The sequence below is a fragment of the Salvelinus fontinalis genome, chromosome 6, assembly GCF_029448725.1.
Source record: "Salvelinus fontinalis isolate EN_2023a chromosome 6, ASM2944872v1, whole genome shotgun sequence".
NCBI classification, from domain to species: Eukaryota; Metazoa; Chordata; class Actinopteri; order Salmoniformes; family Salmonidae; genus Salvelinus; species Salvelinus fontinalis.
In genome coordinates, this window is record NC_074670.1 from 39,079,020 (window position 1) to 39,100,264 (window position 21,245).

At 40.8% G+C, this 21,245-nt stretch overlaps 1 protein-coding gene across 3 annotated transcripts; it reads right to left on the reverse strand.

The window, feature by feature from the left end:
- Window positions 1-1,589: 1,589 nt before the first annotated feature.
- Window positions 1,590-18,230, reverse strand: LOC129857811 (vascular endothelial growth factor A-A). 3 transcript variants are annotated; one of them, XM_055926406.1, is made up of 7 exons: window positions 17,497-18,227; window positions 16,175-16,217; window positions 11,228-11,424; window positions 10,532-10,608; window positions 9,971-10,003; window positions 4,502-4,633; window positions 1,590-3,221 (listed from the first exon to the last, which is right to left on the reverse strand). In XM_055926406.1, the coding sequence occupies exons 1-7, from the start codon at window positions 17,563-17,565 to the stop codon at window positions 3,200-3,202; spliced, it is 573 nt and encodes a 190-aa protein (XP_055782381.1). In that variant the 5' UTR covers window positions 17,566-18,227; the 3' UTR covers window positions 1,590-3,199. The 3 variants fall into 3 exon arrangements, 2 of the variants coding, with proteins under 2 accessions (XP_055782381.1, XP_055782382.1); XR_008759943.1 differs by lacking the exon at window positions 1,590-3,221 and adding an exon at window positions 5,968-6,263 and having other exon boundaries at window positions 4,553-4,633; window positions 17,497-18,230; XM_055926407.1 differs by lacking the exon at window positions 4,502-4,633.
- Window positions 18,231-21,245: the final 3,015 nt, after the last annotated feature.

The following is a 21,245-nucleotide window of genomic DNA, read 5'->3' on the forward strand; positions in this document are numbered from 1 at the left end:
CCTACAGTAGTACACACAGGCATGCTGACGCTGACCAACTCAAGAGGAAGAAGGAAGAGATGGAGGGAGGAAGATGAATAAGAGGAAGATGTCAAATAAAATCCAAGACAATAGGCTCCCTCCTTCCTCCTTCCTCCTTCCTCCCGCTCTCTCTGGGGTTTATTTTAAGAGAGAGCCACTGCTAATCTTTTCTTAGTGGAGGTAGAATGCATGAAATGACATAACCACATAGCCATTTGTATTTTTGGATTCTAATTAGAGAGGTTCGGTTTAAAAATCACAAACCACTCATGACAAACAAAACTCCACTGTTTCAGAGATTCTTTGTGAACAATTTGGGTAAATTATTTGAAATATGGCACAAAGTCAATGCTCGGTTCTGACATTAATAGGGAGTTTATTTTCTTCTCCTCTGTTGTTCATTGTAAGTTGTGTTGAGGTGTTGACTACTTAAACAAGGGCTATAGTGCTATAGCGTGATTGTAATGTAAAGGTAATGTTTACAAGAACTGCATTCACGGTAAACACTGCATATGTTGGCTCAATCAGAAATTACCTTTACATTTCAATCACGCTATAGCACGGAACTTCTGCGATACGGATTGAATCGAACCCCAAGTGAATCTATCACTTTTTTATGTACATCTGCCCTTCATGTACTGTTAAGTATGAATAGATCAAAACCTTTTGTGGCTTCTTTTGTTTAAATATTAATTTTATGGTTTAAGCACCAGTTGGACCTATTTTGATCATGCAAAGGACCATGAGACCTATGGTTCCATTTGGGGCATTGTGGGAAAAATGTCAACTTCCAGGAACTGTATTGCACTTTGTATTGCATCAGTGCTTAATGTAATGTAATTTCTGAATCTTTATGAATGTAGGCCTACATACAGGTAACTGCCAAAGTAATGGAAACACTTGAGTACAGTAAATGAGGAATACAAAGTATATTGAAAGCAGGTGCTTTCACACAGGTGTGGTTTATGAGTTAATTAAGCAATTAGCATCCCATTATGCTTTGGGTCATGCTGGGCAGGCCATTATTTCAGCCATTATTTTGGAAACCATGGCTATGCCCCCATAGGATGACAATCCTCCCATCCACAGGTCACTGAATGGTTTGATGAGCATGAAAACGATGTAATGGTTGTCTCAGTCACCAGGTCTCAACTCAATTGAATACTTATGGGAGATTCTGGAGTGGCACCTGAGACAGCATTTGACACCACCATCAACCAAACACCAAATGATGGAATTTTGCGTGGAAGAATGGTGTTGCATCCCTCCAATAGAGTTCCAGACAACTGTAGCATCTATGCCAGGGTGCAGTAAACCTGTTCTGGCTTGTGGTGGCCCAACGCCCTATTAAGACACTTTATGTTGGTGTTTCCTTTATTTTCTCAGATACCTGTATGTTGCATTGCATGTATTTTAATGTAGTCTTGTACTCTTATGATGCCTTATCAATTGGCTTAGGAATGATTAATAAAGTAGGATTGTGTTGTATTGTTACTTGATCAAATTATTTTAGATTGATCCAAATGTCAGAGGTAATTTCAAAACAGTTGAAAAGATAGGCTTCCAAAGAGAACTGCATTTTCTGTTTAATAAAAAACAATATATTTTCTAAATAAATATAGTTAATAGTTACACTAAAAACAAAAAAAAGATGTTACTACTGTAAAATGGATAATTTTACAGCACCAATAAATATATTAATGTGAAAATATACTAAAAATGTGTCTGTGCATGATACAACAAACAAAAAAGCATTTCTGACACTGACATACAAATAGAATGTTTCTTTTTTTCATAAAAGGGCAGAGAGCATCATCTCCTTCTACTGCTCCTGGTTCCCCACTATACCAAGTCATGTTCTGGCCTAAACTGGGCTGGCCAGAGTCTCAGTCTCTCACTGTGGAGTTTGCCCAAGATGACAAAGGTCAGTGAGACGCCCTCAGTCCTCCTCATGACGTGTCTTCGGGCACTCAAGTGCAAAAACACGTGTCCCGACTCGAGCTTAAAACTGCAACGTTGGCTGTGCGTCTTTTCACAAACATGTTTGTGGCAGGGTTTGTTTGTAACAAAATCAAGACACATGCTACCAGCCCCTCTAGCCCCAAAAAAACATACAGTATCTAATTTTCAGGAATGTTGAAGTTTTATCTTTCTGTTCTTTTTCCCCTTCTTTAAAAAAAAAGAAATACGTCTACAGTTTTCAATGTTTTCCATGGCCAAACAGATTGGTGATAACATTGCCAGGTGAAGAAGTAATATCAATATCAACCATAACACTGTATATAAATATATAAATTAAATGCACAGAAAACTGAAAATATTCTAGCATTATAAATTAGATGTAGTGTACTAGACAAAGGGATATTAGGTAAGTATATACAGATCGTTATTTTTTTCCATAATGGACTATTCTTTCATGTATGTGTGCAATTATATCTTTGGAAAACAAATGAAGACATTAAACAAAGCAAATAGAGATCATTGATTTTGACAGTGGTGAGTTGAATGCCACTGTTCCTTGGCGGAAGATGGAATCAAGTTCAGTATTCTCTCGTCTCCATATATACCTACATTTAATATCCCTTTAGAAGTATTGTCACACCGAGTCCTATCTGGTGTTAGTCGATACGGTGGTGACAAAAACTTAACACCATAGAGGAAATAGTTATGCCTTCTGACAGTTCTCCAGACCTTCAGAGGTCTGAGGAGAACCATGTTCCCGTTGCACCCCTCAGTGAAGTTATGGTCAAAATTTCGCTTCGTTTTTATATAGATATATTTAAGAAACTCATATCCACAGCAGACCAACATCCAGTGAAGTGTTACATAAAATAAAATGTATTCTGACAAAAACTCTCAGTCCTATCCACGCGAAGGCCCAAACACCCTGGAAACTAAACATTTGTCCCATTCACACGCCAGACAGTGGCGCATTCGTTCACTTTATAATGTCTCATTTTTTATAGCAGCAATACACATTGTCATTGTCCTTTTAGAATATATATATCTTAGAAATATACAACGGCATGTTGTTATCTCAGTCTCTCTCCATCGTTCACTCTTGCTCGTTCTTTCTTGCGTTGTCATTTTCTGTCCATCCAGGGAATGCGTCCTCAGGTTTCAAAGTGCTGTGCCAAGAAAATATTCCTTCATTTTCATTGTCCCCCTCTCCCTCTCCTCATCTCCTTGGTTTGTCACATCTGTGGATGACAAGACATGACAGACAGTAGGTTAGAAAATGGGCAACAAATCCTCCTCCCAGCAGGGGTGTAGCCTTGAGCCAATCACATTACCGCAAATGTGGAAAACTCCTGCAGCCCCTCCCTCTTCCTCCTCTGACCCATGACCAATTGGAATCATGTTGCTGGTCACCCCACTCATGTGTGGCTCTCTAAATCCAGCACACTGTGTGGGGGGCCCCTAAGGTTCAAAGGTCAGGGATGTATATAGTAGTGTCAAGGGAGGTCATCAACACAGGGCCTTGTGGGAGTTTCACCGGAAGCAGTCAGATCTCCATTGGGCCACTGACTGAATACAGACGTTATTTGCAACCAATGGAGATGGAGTTTTAATCCCCGATTAGTAATTGAGTTTAGGGCTTCGCCTCGTAGGAGTTATGAGTAGGACCATTAGAAACGAGCAGCATGGACACCAGCTCTACATTCACTCAATTAAGAGCCTGTTGGGTTCACGGTTACGAACCAAGGGAAACACTTTCCCTTTGAGTGTTAGTGTCATGCATGAGTTAGTTCTGTCTTGAGTCCTGTACTGTGCTGACTTATAAACATGTCTGTCCATTTGTGTGATCAAGACTGGTCGAAGTTAAAAACAACAATGGACGCTAAAATTCCCCTCCTACGCAGATGGTTATATATATCCATGTAGTGATGGGAAAGAGATAAGGAGACTATGTTGGGAGATGATAAGTAGGATGATAAGTGTGGGTCAGAATAAATGGGCATTACTACAGACTGACCAAATATGGTGTGGACTGTCTCACACACATAAAACCCAACCCCCTACACACATCTTGCTTGGTGCTAGAATTTAGTATATATAATATAGATACTGCATTAATATAAAGGGAATCTAAAGCGAGAAATGGGCTGTTTTTTGTGTATTGTCTAGTTTAAGTGTCTACCATGCAAAGGGAATACACTACACTAGCTAGCTATAATATACTACCTTTATAGAACACACGATAATAGAGTCACAGTTCTAACATCAAGGATGATGTTAAGAAGAGTATCAGAATATTACGCACGACAACAGACAATACAAACACACGTACAAGCAAATATAGTCCCACACAATTCTCTATACAAACAAAAACATATTCTATAAGCAAGTGAGAAGCATGCCTTTCTCAGCAGGAGAAAGAAAATCAAGCAAGTGACAGAAGTGCAAACAGGTGGATGGATGTAGATGAATGGATTATAGATCAAGTCACGATGTTTATCATAATATTTCGTAAACAAACCTGCAAGTTCTTTCGTTTAACTGAAGTTGTCTGGACTTGCAGTCTAATTGTGTGAATTTGCAGGAACATTTACAGGTGAGAGGGTCCTGCACAAACAAGCGCTTTCTTCTCTCTGAGCAAGGCTCACAGTGGCTGCAAGGGAAGCAAAAAGGGAGAGAGAGAGGTCTAAGCTATAGAGCGTATCCAGCTATAGAGCCCCCGTCCCAACACACCAACATTGGACAAACATTTGAGCAACATTAGCTCAATACTTCTGCAGCCGCTGGGTGGTGTGAAAGTTGTTTGAGGTTGTGGAGCATTGTGATCGGGTTAGAAAGAGAGCACATGTAGACTTTTCTACACACATGGGCCTCATCATGCTTGCATACACTCACACACTCTTTCATTCATCCTCTCTAATGGCATGACAAGCACATGTGTGATTGGGTCTATGAAAAGCAACATTGAATGAGAACATTTGCACTTATACACACATGATCCTGTATACACACACACACACACACACACACACACACACACACACACACACACACACACACACACACACACACACACACACACACACACACACACACACACACACACACACACACACACACACACACACACACACACACACACACACACACAAAACAGGTGCAGGTGATAAGGTAAAGTCCACAGCAGAAACAAAGAACACATAGCATTTGCTTCCCGATCCATCCAATGACATGCTCACAAGGGAGCAGCCATCTTTAAAAACCCATTCCTCCCAAAAATCTGCCTATATTTCCCACTACAATTACCCTACAGACATGCTCACATGATTGCCACAAATTAATGGGATGTTAGGATGACATTAGAATGATGGCTTGGCTGAGTAAGCGCAGGCTCGGGCACAATGTAAGGATTATAAAATACAGATCAAAGACAATCTAATCGTATTATTTTCACAAGCCTAGTTCAAAGTCAAAGTAGATGCCGTCGCTGGTGCTTAAAGATGCAGTATCTTTTATCGAGGTGAACATGTGAGACAAAACAAGGACAGAGACAGGGGAGTGCTGTCATGCATCAGACGAGATGAAGCTACGCTTTGTCTCAGACAACTCAGTTGGCCGTATTTCTACTAGCTACGTGAGGTCAGATCACGCCTGCGTCACGTTCAAGACCTTCCCGTCTAAAAGCATGAACAAAGCAACCCAAAGCAGCCCTTTTCGGGGGTACCAATCAAGGTGACAATAACTCTAACCAAACATAACCTGAGCCAAGCCTGTCTGTACTTAAAGTAACCAAACCAATTGACACTATTGTGGTAGAAATTTAAGACAATAGTGTTGGTTCATCCACCTATCTGCTAAAACAAAAGGCAACAGAGAAACAGAGAACAAACTCCTAGCAGCATGTAGACTCAACATGGCATCGACCCTGCTGCCATGGATTAGTGAGGGGTGGTAGACAGCCATGCTTCATACAGACATCATCATTACCTGACAGTTCTCACTCACGTCAACTTCACATTACTGCCCTCGCCATGGACTTAAGTGGTGCATACGTCAGACAAAAAAAAAACGTTTCTTTAAAAAAATGGAGCCTCCTCATTCCAAACAAAAAGAGGTTTGCATTTTACAAGATCCAAACAAGTTCCTCCAAAATCAAGCCAACCATCAAGAGAGACATAGTGCCCATGTGCAGACACGCCACAGAAGAGGCGCTGGCATAGGCCTCAGACCTCATCGTGCCAGTGTCTCTCTCTTTCTTTCTCTTTCTCTTTTGGTCATTGCCCCTAGAAAATAGAGAACAGGGCAAAAGAGAAAAGACACCTAAGTGGAGGCAGGGGCAATCATACAGAGTTCAATCAATAGAGGTTAGGCCAAAGAGGAGACAATCAATCAAGTCGGGCATCTCCCTTCTAATCTAGCAGTGGGATCGATCCCTGTTTGAACGCGTGTGTGTGTGTATATGTGTGTGTGTCTCAATGTAAATGCGTGTGTCAATGTAAATACATCCACTGTTGCCTTTGTAAATCAGTCTATGCATATCAAGAGTTCTATTTTCGGCTGGCATTAAGGCAGTACTACTGTGAAATGCGCTTTAGTTTGCAATTCCGTCATGTAAAAACTAGCGCACTTGCATTTTCCGGCCCTAACGCCAGATTTGAAAATGTACCCGTTTTATATCAGCACGCTTGCGCCAAGATGGAAGGGGTGGAAATATTTTAGGCGTGTCCTTAAAAACATGATCCAAAGTGCTAATTTCAGGCAGCGCTGGTAGGGATATTTAAGACCAACCAAAAGCTGGTTTTAGCGGTAACGCAGTTGGTTATGGCATGAATGTTGACAGAGGAAACTCAGTGATGCACACTGCCAATATGCGCATGGAACAAGAGTAGCCTAATGTTCCTGTATACTTTGTATATAGAAACATAAAAAAAAACATTTTGTTTTATTTGGTTAAAAATCAAGTATAGCCTCCCCTCCTCTCAATTAAGACTTTTTTTAGTCCTGCCCAATGCAATCGTGAAGTAGTCAAGACTGTCGATAAAGGGTTTGGCTCCTGAGATAACCTGGAAATAAATCTTAATCACCAAAACTTTATTAAAATATAAAGTTTGAAAGGAGTAAAACAGTGAGCTGACATTCCCTTGTTATCTATGCATTGTAAGTAGGTCCACATTATTTTAGCCATGCAGGTCCAATTTTGGATGTGTGTAAACCCTTCTCCATGATGTGTCATGCCCATCATGAAACGAGAGCTGAGAACCTCATTGAATACCGATGAACCTCGTATTTAGAAGTTATCTGTAACCTATAACAATTGCCTGTTTTCTGTTTCATATGTTCAAAACCCAAGCCCTTTCTTAAGCCTACTATAACGAAGGCTGGTTCAATAGCAATGTGTTTCTTTTTCTCCTGCAGATTTTATGATATAATTAACATTAATAACATTAAAAGAAAAACAAGCATTCTAATAAGATTGCTTGTTTTGTTTAGAATTTGATTATAACTATTCGTTCTCTTTGTAGGCCAAATCCATAATGAATTTAATATTGCTTATTGACAATGTTTGGCATGTCCGTGCTCTGCTAAAATGCTATTTACAGTAGGCCTAGCCCCTAAATGTGAATGCTATTAAGCCATACAATTACTTAGAACAATGTGGACTGCAAATGGGTTAAAGTTAACATATTTAGCAAAGATAGGTCTTCATTTGTTATTTCGTTTCTGTAAGCCATTTAAGCCACTAAACCTATAGCGCTACATCCTGCGCTTATATTTACCATCGCGTTAGGTTTGTTAAAATAGAGCCCCAAGTATGTGTCTAGAGCAGTGGTTCCCAAACTTTTTATAGTCCCGTACCCTTTCAAACATTCTACCTCCAGCTGCGTACCCCTCTCTAGCACCAGTTGCCATCATTGTAAGCCTGCCACACACACGCTATACGATAAATGTATTAAACATAAGAATGAGTGTGAGTTGTCGTCACAACCCGGCTCGTAGGAAGTGACAAAGAGCTAGCTGGGCTAACAATAAATGTAGAATTACTGATGCTAGCATTGGATGTGCTCGTGGAAGCAGAACAACTTGTGTCGCCGACAGGTGTAGTACTGCTGGTTATACCAGTAGAGCTGGTATGTGTCTCTATGGGCCATACTTTTTAAAAAGCATTTATACATTTTCGAGATAAATGGAATGAGCAGCAGCTACGTTTGGCTACATACAGACCGTTAGTGGAATTCCCATGAGAGAGTAACGGTTAATGTGATTAGATGTTCATTATTTGACTAGGCTACATGTATTTGACATTGTGTTGTTATTTCGCTGAACACTAGATGGTTTCATTTTATTTTTGGCAGTGAAACGAGGCTACTCAGGCAAGAAAAAAAACCTTAGCCAAATGTATAGCCCCGTTGGAAAATATAAATGGACTGTTTGATGAAAGTGTGAAGAATAATACAAATAAAATAATAATCATTTATTTATTAAACAAATGTAATCTTTGTCGTGCCCCCGACGGCATTGCACGTGTACCCCAGTTTGGGAATACCTGGTCTTTAGTATTATGTACAGTATGCATTTGAGTGAATGACTGAGGGTATGGCTGAGCTCATGAATGGCCTGTCTTTTCCCTGCACCCCACCCTGGCCTGGCTAGGGTGAGCTGTCTGCCTACGTGCTGGGTGGCAGGCAGAGGTGTGTGTGGCACAGCGCAGGGACAAGGCTCAGCTCAGCCTCATGACAAATGGATTTGATTTAGCCCTCTCAGGTAGCTAACATGATCCCATCTCTCTTCCACTGATCCATGGGGCTTTAACCCTGCGTGGTTCTTATCCAATTAAAACAAGGGACGTCCTCTGACGTGCCAGCTGCAACTGAGGTGGCTAAAGACATGCACACACACACACGCGTCTCACACACACACACCCCTGCATCAACACTGACAGTCAGTCTGTTTCCCTCCCTCCACACTGCCTGTAACTAACCACGTCCACTGCGTCTCCGTCTCCAGGCTCATCCACTATTTACAACTTTAAAAAAAAAAATGGGTGAACTGAATGACACCTGTTGCAATGATTACAGTGTGGAAGTAGCCACGAGGGCCGAGGGTCAGGCATGAGCAACTGGAGCTAAGAAGAAGGCTGCTGGGCAGCCCGGCCAGTCGCGGGTGGTCTGGCGCTAGCTAACTACCTCAACCCAACTGTTACAGCCACACAGTAAAGCACTAAACCAACCGAAAATAAAACAAACAGACCCTGGGAGGACGACAAACTGAAACAAACCCCGTAAAAAAAGAGCTTATCAGCACCAGTAAAGATAGAGAAGAGAGGCTGTTTTTCCCACAAGGTGTGCTGCTAGTCCTCTAACTCCCAAAAGGTGTGAAGGGAACATGGAGAACTAGGCCTCTCCTCTCCTCCCCTTCTTCGCTATGTTAAAAAGAGAGAGACAGGGCTATGTGGTGTGGTGTAGGAGCCTATGAGGTGCTGATAATCCCAATCACTTGTAGAAGGCAACCTAACACTTCCTCTCACCACCCTTTAAAATGATCGACTCAGTCCTATCAGCAGGAGCAGGGCAGCTGCTGACTTCTCAGTGCAGCTGCTGACTTCTCAGTGCAGCAGGGGTAAAAGATACTGTAGCTTCACCATTACTATTAGCATTAGTGCTACCCCACATTGTTGCTGGTACCACAGTGTCCAGCTGGCTTCTTCTCATCTGCATGTTGCCAATCAAAATGAGGAATACTGAATACATGAATACTTATTGGTCCGGGAGGATTAGGTCCCAGCCCTCTGTGTTAAGTTAAAGTGTCTGTGGGAACGGGTTGATGATTGGTTGGGAAACTGGTCAATCAAAATATTCAGATATTTTGGGGCTGGCAGATAGAGTTGTTTTGACAGTTTGAATATCAGAGTGGAAGCCAAACTGAACACAGACAGCTCCCTCCCCTCGTCCCACAAATAACTCAACAATAACAACGCAAAACATGTACTTACTTTTCTTTCTTTGTCTTAACTTCTGGCTTTGGTCTGAAATTAAGAGGAAAATAGAGAACAAAAACTTTAGCTTTATATTTAGCTTTTTATTAAAGGCCCAGTGCAGTCAAAAACATGATTTCCTATGTTTTATATATATTTCCACACTATGAGGTTGGAACAATACTGTAAAATTGTAAAAAATTATGATAATGCCCTTTTAGTGTAAGAGCTGTTTGAAAAGACCGGCTGAAATGTCAGCCTGTTTTGGTGGGTGGGAGTTTTGGCCTAAATAATTAGTTAATAGACCAATAAGAAAGAGATTTGCAAGTCTCTCTGCCAAAAATAGCTAGTTTTCAGTTTTCACCTCCCTACTCAGAACACTCCCAAACAGTAATAGCAAAATAAGAAGCTATTTGTGTTTCTTTTTGAACATTTAAATTGAAAACAATCACAGTAAGGTACTTAATTATTCCCCAGAAATGATTTGATATTGAGATGAAAACAGCTGCATTGGACCTTTAACCAGTAAGCAAAACAGTGAAGCCTGAAATCATTATAGACCTGAGAAAAGATTCTTACCTGCATTCACACTTTCGATGTTCTGTGAAACTTAACTGAAAATTATGCTGCGATACTCTCTGTTTCACTTGTATTACCTGTAGAGAAACATAAGATATGAAACATTAAAATTCACATTGAGAAAGGGTCAATCCACCCAAACCAAATTCCTCTGCCGCAACATTACTACCTCAGAGATTCTTAGTGAGTGATTGCTCTGACCATTGACATAGTGGCCACAGTCTGACTACTAGCTGACTACTAGTAGCTAACCGGTCGGTGAAGATAGGCCGACACCATATCCAGGTATGTGCTGTATCACATTCCTATAGCTTATTCCTTTCCACCCTAGGCTCATGCCAACAGTAAGTCCTAACTCCTGACTGTGGCCAAGAGAGACTTCAACCACATAAACAGGGGCGTAAACAGGGTGTGCAAGGGTAAACAAAATAGCTGACATGCCAGGCCCCTGCTGCTTCACTTTTTCCATGGGACAGAGAGAAAAGCAAAGCATGAGAGAGAGAGAGAGAGAGAGAGAGAGACCTAGATAACCAGTGAGAAGAGGAATGGAAGAGAGAAAGGACACCGAGAGATACAGAAGAGAGAGGGGGTTGTAAGTGATAGGAGAGAGATGGAATGAGAGTGAGAGGGGAGAGAGAGAGGGTTGAACAAATCCCCTGTTCACCGGTTCCGGCGAGAATTGGAGTTGGTGCTTACCTCCATGGTAACATTTTTTGTTTCCGTGGGGACACACTCGAGCGCCTCGTCGTTGCAGCATCCGGCGCAGCGCATGAGCACCACGCACGAGGGGATGTAGGTGTGCTCAATCTCATCTGGATACTCCTGGAAGATGTCCACCAGCATCTCCCGTGTCCGACACATGCTCTTGTTATACACGTCCATGAACGGGACCACTGCAGGAGGAAGAGCAGAGGGAGAACATCAGTACTGCTTCCTTCTCATCCTCACTGTGCCATAGATAACTGTCAGTAACAGTAAGATTCTTTGAGGAGAAGACAGCAACATCAGTGGCAACCCTACCACAAAACTGCTATACTGTAGAGTACAGCACATCCAACCTCTCCACATTGTAAAACTCTCCAATGCATTCTCTTTCATCCTTCTTTCCTCCCTCATTCCCCAGTTGTGTGCCTTTTTCTCCTTTATCCTAACTCTCCATGCCTCCTCTATTTCCTATTTCCCTGTCATCCCCCCCCATCTGCTCTGGTTCCGCTTGGCAGTGGAAGAGAGTACTTGTGTGCCTTTGTGGTCGTCAAAAGGTACAGGCATTTGTTTCCTGAGTGGTTCCCATTACTAAAGCCAGCTTAGCAGATAAACAAAGCCACATATATATGGCTTCAGATGCAACAAAGAAGACTATTGTGCTGACAAGGATCTTAATGTCCCCCAGCAAAACAAAACAAAATCATGTCAAACCTGCGCATGTGCTCACAGCTGTCTAAAGCCCACCTAGGGCTGGGCGATATGGCCAAAATATTATATCACGCTATTTAAAAAAAAAAATGGACGGTATTTTTAGTTTTTGATAATAATAAAAGTTTAACATTTGCTTTATGAGTAGTGAGTGATCCTAGGGTGGCAACACATACATTCTAAGTGATTTCAATGGGTCTTTCTCCTTTGTTATTGTTTTATACTGTTCAATTCAACTTCAACCAAAACAAATTTCAGCACTTTTATAATTTCTGCATTTCCTGCACTCAGTTGTAGTGGTGGAGAAAGTACCCAATTGTCATACTTGAGTAGAAGCTTTGATACCTTAATAGACAATGACTCAAGTAAAAGTCACCCAGTAGAATACTACTTGAGTAAAAGTCTAAAAGTATTTGGTTTTAAATATACCTGTGTATCAAAAGTAAATGTAATTGATAAAATCTACTTAAGTATCAAAAGTAAGAGTATAAATAATTTCAAACTCCTTATATTAAGCAAAACAGATGGCACCATGTTCTTGTTTTTTTAATTTACAGATAGCCAGGGGCACTCCAAAACTGTTGGAATCATGGAAATAGAATGACTGTTCTAATTCTATAGTTAGAATATAATAGTTGGCACTTTGAATACAGTGTTGTTTGAGATGACAATGAATTAAAATGCCAGGGAGGAGGTTATTGTGACAGGGTAGGAACTAAAGTGTTGATAACTGTTTCCTAGGGGACCCTATAAGCTGGCTACATTGCATGTTTTCTCTTAGCTACTTCATGTAGCTAATATATTCCTCTTTGATTTAGAAGATACTGTTGCACAAACAACATGCTGCTTTAGATCTACACCATCACTGGTATTATCAGGCTGTATTAGCTAGCTACGTTTGCTCTTACTCGGTACATTTATCAGCTAGCTATTAGCATTAGCGGCTAACAATTAGCATCTCACAAGATTTAGCGCAACTTGTGAAGAAAAGACAAACTAGCTGTTTGCTGATGTTGGAAACACAAACTAATAGAGTCATTATAGAACGCTAGTGGATTTATATTAAGAAGCAAAGTGAAAACAGCATTGTTATAATTAACGGTGCTGCATCGACCATGCAGACTTAACGCAAGTGTCTCGTGGTTGATTAACCTCAAATGCGCTCCTTGAGTGACAGGGAGCGTGTCTACGTCTGTGTGGAAAGTGGCCCGGAGAGAGATGACTCAACATTTTTTTTTTTAAGTAGCAAGTAAACTATAAAAATTGACATTACACATAGCATATCACATTTAACAAACCAAACATTCAAATACCGGTATAGAAGGTAAAGTAAAAACCCAAACCGGTTCCTGCATCAATACTGGTATATCATCAAATAAGGTATACAGCCCAGCCCTAAACCACCACACATTCAAACCCACAGACAGGGACAATTACAACACATCCACACGTTTAAGCTACATGATCTACATATTAGTAGTTGCGGAATTGTTAGGTTAGATTACTTGTTGTTATTACTGCATTGTCGGAACCAGAAGCACAAGCATTTCGCTACACTCGCATTAACATCTGCTAACCATGTGTATGTGACTAATAAATTTGATTTGATTTGATCTGAACTCACTCACACGCCATATACATACAACCCAAAAATCGTCAGATGCTGACTAACCCTACCTTTCTCCATCCGAGAATAATCCCCCACCCTCCATCCTATGGATTGGTTTCCCAATGACCCCGTCCCCCTCCTGACCCCCAGGTCATCCGAGCAGCCCATGACCTCAGGCTGTGCGGTGCCAGGGTTCACCTTTGACATGTGACCCCCGGCAGCTCACCCCTTAACCAGTCGGCCTGGTTAGTTACGTCCTAATGCTACAACATCCTGAAACACCACTGCCTGCCGTAGCTGGCTGTTACTCCTTCTCAAACCATGCACCGCTGCTAGCCCCTGGATGACCTGCCTGGTCAGCAGATGCAGTGTCCACTACCTCCTTTTATCCCTCCCAGCACCTGCTCTCAGAGGAGAAGCCCAGGCCCAGGCCAGCATGTAGGCCTGTTGGGGGGGGGATGTCTGTCTTTCTCGCTGCCATAGTCTACAGCCCAAGGTCACCAGCCCAACACATCTCCCTGTGCTGTTCTGGCTCTGCGGAGCCCCACAGTCTCCCTCTGCACAGCTGCTACTTCACACTCTATCTAGCAGCGTTCTAGTACCTAGGCAACATTTGTTTTAAAGTGATTGTGTGAGTATGTGTGTGTGTGTAAGCCCATTAGAGCAAGCTTGACGTCTTAGCCTGTCATGCACATTTTTGACATGGTAGGCTATGCATCACGTTTTAAAAAGGCAATGCAGTTTTGCCTCCCTGAATTATGTATATATAATTTCCATAATGTAATTGCATGCATAATCATTTTTGGTATGTTATTAAGCCATGCTTCAATGTATGGAATTAGCTTATTACACAGCAAGACTCCAATACATTCTATTTAGGTGACAAGTAATATAGCCTCTTCTGACCACATTCCACCACAGACACAACCACATATAATGACAACTCCCCTTCACAGAAAATATCGAGGGGAATCTGAGGGAAAGCAGAACGTCAAGAATATGTATATTAGAATGAATGCAATATACTGTGGTGCCAGATACACCCTCGTTATATCGATTACATATCCTATAGGATATATCTAAACCCATGCGTAAATCTGTGTGAGTGTTTGTAAATGGTATGCATGTGGAGTATTTCCATTCGCCTCACCCTTTGCTCATTAAACATTGGTCACAAAACCTTTCTATGCTCTACAATAGTCATTTGAATGACAGTCATACTTTGAATAACTGTACCTTTCCATAGTTGGAAATATACTATTAAGTCTATTTGTTCTGTCTCCACAAATCTAAATATTATATTTTGTATTTACAAATTCAAATTCTGTATTTGACTATTCTCTAAAAGGTTACTTTTAAAACACTAATAACTTATCCATATAGGAGAAATAAACCGTGACGTTTTAATCAACTCCTTGCTTTGTGTATGGGTATGTGAATCATAGATGGGGAGTGCTGGGCTGGACAGAGTTTGCTATACTCTCATTAAACTGATATTGAAACTCCTTTAGAAGCCTCAGGAAGCTAATCAACATGTCATCATGTTTGAGAGAGAGAGTAGTGACCCATCGCTGTGATGGCGGAATACTGGTACAATGTTATAGTGAATGGGGAACATGCATGCTTCTACTGGGGCACAAAGGGATGTAGTTGGTGCAGGGGAGATGAGATGTAGAGGATATGGATATTCTGTCTCTGTGTGTATTTTGAGATTGAGTGTGTCTTAGTGAGAGTATGTTTTGAGGGGAAGTATTGTTAACATGCGGGACTGTGTGTGTGAGAACTGAAGCGAGAGAGGGTGGAGGTTCTCTGTATCTTGCTCTCTCTCTCTGTGTGAGTGCGTGCGTGTGAAATGAAGGTCAAAAGCCGCTCACAGGTGTCAGAGAAGAGGAATGGAGTCACTGCCCTTGTGCTGAGAATAACAAACATCCACAATTCAATTTCCGTGTTTTCTCTGCTGAGGACCAGTCCCTGGCGTATCACAGTGAGTAACCTGTCTGTGTCCACTATTGACTAACATGGCTAGCCTTGAACACAGCTAACATGTGAAACACACTCTGTCACTGTCAATAAACAAACATAACCATGCATACATGCTTTGTCCAATATAAATGATACAATCTGACCATGTGTTTACCATGTTCCCAAATCACAAGAGAAAGAAAAAGGCAAAATAAAACATGAATTCAGCAGTGGCCTTGAATTCATGCAGTAACCTTGTCTGTTAACATATAGAAGACTATTTGGATCAGACACACTTTTATGGTAATTCCAAGTAAAGCCTTTCACTCAGGGACTGACCACTAAGACTTCAATATAGTACAATTCGGTCCTATATGATACTCATAGGTACTCTCACTGATAGAGAGGGAGCATTGACACAATGTAAAGATTTTGTTATGACAATAGCCATGTGCAAAAGCCATGTGCAACAGCCAATTTGTCAAAAACTAATTTTCATTGAAGGCCTAAACTTGAAAAAGTCTGCTCTGGGAAAATTCAGATTCAGAATATGTCCACTAGGTGGCTATACACACACCAAATCCCCCAATAAAGGTAAACACTGAGAATAAACTTCTACAATATTGCACTTGTAATACATTTGTACATTCGGCACTTACCATCATTTTTACTCTTCTCCCCGTTCTTGGGTATGTGTGCTGTCTGTAAAAATGCAAACATGTAAGCCATTAGAGCAAGCTTAAGGTTTTATCCTATGTCATGCACATTTTTTCTATGGTAGGCTATGCATCACGTTTTAAAAAGGCAATGCAGTTTTGCCTCCCTGAATTATGTATATATAATTTCCATAATGTAATTGCACAGTCATTTTGGTATGTCATGAAGCCATGCATCAATGTATGGGATTAGCTTATTATACAGCAAGAGTCTAATACATTCCCCCTTTATTATGATAGCTAGCCTACTTCATTGAATATTTTCCCGCCTATGGGCAAGTGAAGAGAGAAAATGGCATCACAGCAGCGCCTCAGTCACGGTATCACCTGACGTAGACTGTTGCAATAGCTCTTCAATATTGCGTGAGAAAGAAGCCGATTTAATTTTATAGATGAAAGACAGTGAGGTGGGTTGCCCATTGTTAGCGTTTACTGGTTGTACTGATTATCATAAACATTTGAGCGAATGTTTTAATGAACAAGGCCTAAGTTTAATAGAAACGGGATATTATTAGCCTTGAGTAAGGAGTGAAATACATGTTGACACTTTATACCCTCTGCGACCAGCTAGGCTATTCGGTTAGGGGCCAACAGGTTTGCACTATCCTTGCGCTCTCAAGAGACAGGTCGTCTGGACTTTGCTTTTCATTACAGTAGACTAGTCTACAAATGAGAGCAAATACATTGCCAATATTGGAATCAACCCACTGGACACACACATCAATTCAACCTCTATTCCACGTTGGTTCAACCAGTGTGTGCCCAGTGGGAATAGTGACATTATGTTGTCGTTATTTTATTACAAAGGAATCCAATTGAATTATGTCGTTGTCGTGATTTTGGATTATGCTAGTGTAATGATGCAACTCATTTCCCGTTTACATCACTCAAAATTCCGATTTAGCCTATCCTACTATTTTGTTGACATTAATGCCAGGTGCATTGTGCATTTTCAAAAGTTATAATATAATAGCCTAATAATAATAGAAAATACAGCGTAAATTGGATAGGCCTATGACACTTTTTCCTAAAAGGACCAAAATGTATATCAAACGTCAGGATTAACAATTCAACATTTACATAAAACCTCTATTTAGGCCTATGATTCACAGAAAGTGAATACATTTTAAGTGACCTACGGACCTAGCAGCAAGTGACGAGATTGAGAGACAAGGGCGATCACCTCATTAATGAAACATGAACAGCATTATATTCCTAATTCATCTGACGCATCCGATCCCCTCCGATTTAAATATAATTCTCACCTTAACTGCATACAAATGAAGCTGAAGCAGCGCTGCAAATAATAATTGTACAAAACTGCCAATGTTCATGATTGTAATTCCGAAGGTGAGTTGGACAGTTGTACTAAAATTTCAGCTGTCGTTTGGATCAGACACAATAATAAAGAAAAAACAGGGGGAAAAAATGCAACAATTTCTTGATAACCTTGGTTATAGTAAAAATCTAATCCATCCAAACATGGCAGATGTGCCACCTGAGAGGAATCCTTTTTAATTTTTTTGTATTGCAACCGCCTCTAAGGAATCTCAGAGAATAGCCCCAAAGAAAGGTAACATCCAAAATGCGTCGGTCATCCGGAGACTCTTCCAAGATTTCTATTCTACATCCACATTAGAAACCCCATAATGGACTGAACATCTCCGTCCTATTATCTGCTCACCAGGATGACAACTTTCACCAACTTCTGAATGCAACTTTACGCATTGCCTTCACCGTGTGAAAGCGGCGGCTGAGTTATTACAAATTGATCAGAGTAGTGTGAGCGTTTGCCGGTGCAAAGTGATCCGTTAGCAATCCTCCTTGAAACGGTCTCCCTTTCCTTGTCTTGATTTTTAAAATGTATTTTACTATGACTTTGTTTCTCTTCAAGGTTAGGACGTCCAGGCGCAGAATAGGGAGATCTTGTCATACACCTCCGTTTCTCGCTCGTGTAGCGCGTTTACTGTTCTATGATCATGAGCTATTGCCTTTAGCAATCGGACGTGTCTACAGTAGGATGATGCTTGCGCTCATTGGCTAGATCACCAATGTGGGCGGTACTGGTTGGCAGGCGAGGGGTGGTGGGCGCGCTCCCATAAAACATTTAACTGTGATGTTCACATGGTGCGAATTGGTGAGTGTTTAAGTCACAACTTTGACTCAAAATATAATACATGACACGTTTAAAGTGGTAAGTATTAAATGTCCAATAATTAGTTGTGTTGTTGGTCTCTTTTTGCCTTTCTGGCTACAATGAATCATTCAAAAGCTGCAAATAATAGTTTAGTGATAGCCTTTACCATTTTGTGTAAATATTATAATTTACATACTTTTTATTTTGCAACCAAAGGTTTTTGTATGTTATAAGTATTGGCAAGTGAGACAGTTACCATAAATATTGTGAAAATACCCAATTAGAATCAGGCTAGGCCAGGACTAGTGCAGGAATTGCTTTTGCACCTAAAGTTAACTTCCATCGCTTGGAGGTGATGCACACATATTTTTAGTTCATCAGTTAAACAGAGATTGTAGCCTATATTGGACATTCGAGATGCCTGGATCTCTAAAAGGATACAGAGTACAGTATGTGAGAATATTCAGGTATGAAAGAGTGGAGAGGAACTTGCAATGGCCTGGGCTGTATAGTGTTTTGCTTTTGTTATATGACACACATGGTGCCGAGTTCAGGAATCATAAAGGGCTCATTCCATAGCCTCATTATCATAGCACTTTCTAGGTGCTGAATGTTGCAAGACATTGTCCTTATTAGAATGTAAGTCAAACTTTAATAAGGGGACTGCATGAGTCTGTATGGATGTGATATCACACACACACACACACACATACACACACACACACACACACACACACACACACACACACACACACACACACACACACACACACACACACACACACACACACACACACACACACACACACACACACACACACACAGATAGAGCGAGATACAGAGAACCTCCACCCTCTCTCGCTTCAGTTCTCACACACACAGTCCCACATCTCACCGATACTGCCCCTCTAAACATACTCTCACTAAGACACACTCAATCTCAAAATACGCACAGAGACGGAATATCCATATCCTCTAAATCCCATCTCCCCTGCACCAACTACATCCCTTTGTGCCCCAGTAGAAGCATGCATGTTCACCATTCACTATAAAATTGTACCAGAATTCCGCCATCACAGCGATGGGTCACTGCTCTCTCTCTCAAACACTGCTTTAGTGGAGGCACTCCACATAGTTTCCATGGTTTCTGGCGTCTCCAACTTCCCTCACCTCATTCGTTGTTATTTTTTCTCCTTTCTTTCTCACATGAGACGGGATCCATAGCGAGGACAGCCCCAGGGCTGAGGACCTTGTCGTGTTGATTAGCTTCCTGAGGCTTCTAAAGGAGTTTCAATATCAGTTTAATGAGAGTATAGCAAACTCTGTCCAGCCCAGCACTACCCATCTATGATTCAGATACCCATACACAAAGCAAGGAGATTAAAACGACACGGTTTATTTCCCCTACATGGATAAGTTATTAGTGTTTTAAAAGTAACTTTTTAGAGAATAGTCAAACACAGAATTAGAATTTGTAAATACAAAATATAATATTTATATTTGTGGAGACAGAACAAATAGACTTAATAGTATATTTCCAACTACGGAAAAGTACAGTTATTCAAAGTATGACTGGCATTCAAATGACTATTGTAGAGCATAGGAAGGTTTTGTGACTAATGTTTAATGAGCAAAGGGTGAGGCGAATGGAAATACTCCACATGCATACCATTTACAAACACTCACACAGATTTACGCAGGGGTTTAGATATATCCTATAGGATATGTAATCGATATAACAAGGGTGTATCTGGCACAACAGCATATTGCATTCATTCTAATATACATATTCTTGACATGTCTGCTTTCCCTCAGATTTTCCTCAATATTTTCTGTGAAGGGGAGTTGTCATTATATGTGCTTGTGTCTGTGGTGGCTACATGTGAATTTAGTCAGAAGAGGCTATATTACTTGTCATCTAAATAGAATCCCAATAAAAGTGAAGTGTTATTTACTCTTCTATGGGATGATTATGGTTTGACCGGCAAGTCACAGGTGCTAATGTATTTCACCCTCTGTTCATTGCACTCATACTGTTAACCTGTAGAGGACACTGTGGAGTAATTAGACTCATCATTTACCAGTGAAATAATATGATTTTACAGCAGACAAGAACATATTTTTTTTCACTCAAAACGTGTCCATAGCAAGAAAAGGTACATTTCGCTCTGCTCACATGTTTGGGAATAATTATTTACAAGAAGTCAATCTTGTTCTCGCTTGCTCTCGCTCTCTCGCTCTCTCTCTTTCTCGCTCTCCTCTCTCTCATGTCTATTTCAAACTCATTGCTCTCTGTAACCGCACTATTTTATTAACATTATTGCCACTCATATATGCTTAATCCACTATATGATTAGATGTTACACTTGCTGAGGGAATCTATGAAAAGTAACTTTCTATTTGTCTTTGACAAGGAATCTGAGCCTTGACCCCTATGTGTGGGCACATATTGTCCCATCTTAGCTGTCTTGTCTAACAGTCTCAGACCTGTTCTTTGTCAAGGTCTCTTCTCCCCTTTTATTTTCTGCCATGGTTATAAGTCTGTTGCTCCTTTTTATTACGTATTTGAGAAATTCGATAATGTATGAAATTGTACCAGTGGAAGACACTGATAAACTCATGTCTATGTTTATAGAAATCATAATATACAAGTAGGGTGTTAGGATGATATTAAAATGTTTTCTTCCCCCACCCAATGAATTGCATCAAAACCTCACCTTGCCAAATTTTGTGAGCCTGAAGGTCAAAGCTGAACCACTTCACAACCCTAGGCCATAACCTCTGTCCTTAATCCTGAGAGCCGGTCGGAGGCCTATAAGACCTGTCACATGCTTTCTGCAAAAATCTTTAGTCTGGACCCAACATCCAGGGGAGTCA

Coding starts and splice junctions, on each gene's coding strand:
- LOC129857811 (XM_055926406.1), bottom strand. CDS start 17,565: ATGAACATTGGCAGTTTTGTACAATTATTATTTGCAGCGCTGCTTCAG. Junction 4,634..9,970: donor GTTAAGACAAAGAAAGAAAA/GTAAGTACATGT, acceptor CTTCCCTTGCAG/CCACTGTGAGCCTTGCTCAG. Junction 3,222..4,501: donor TTAAACGAAAGAACTTGCAG/GTTTGTTTACGA, acceptor TGTCATCCACAG/ATGTGACAAACCAAGGAGAT.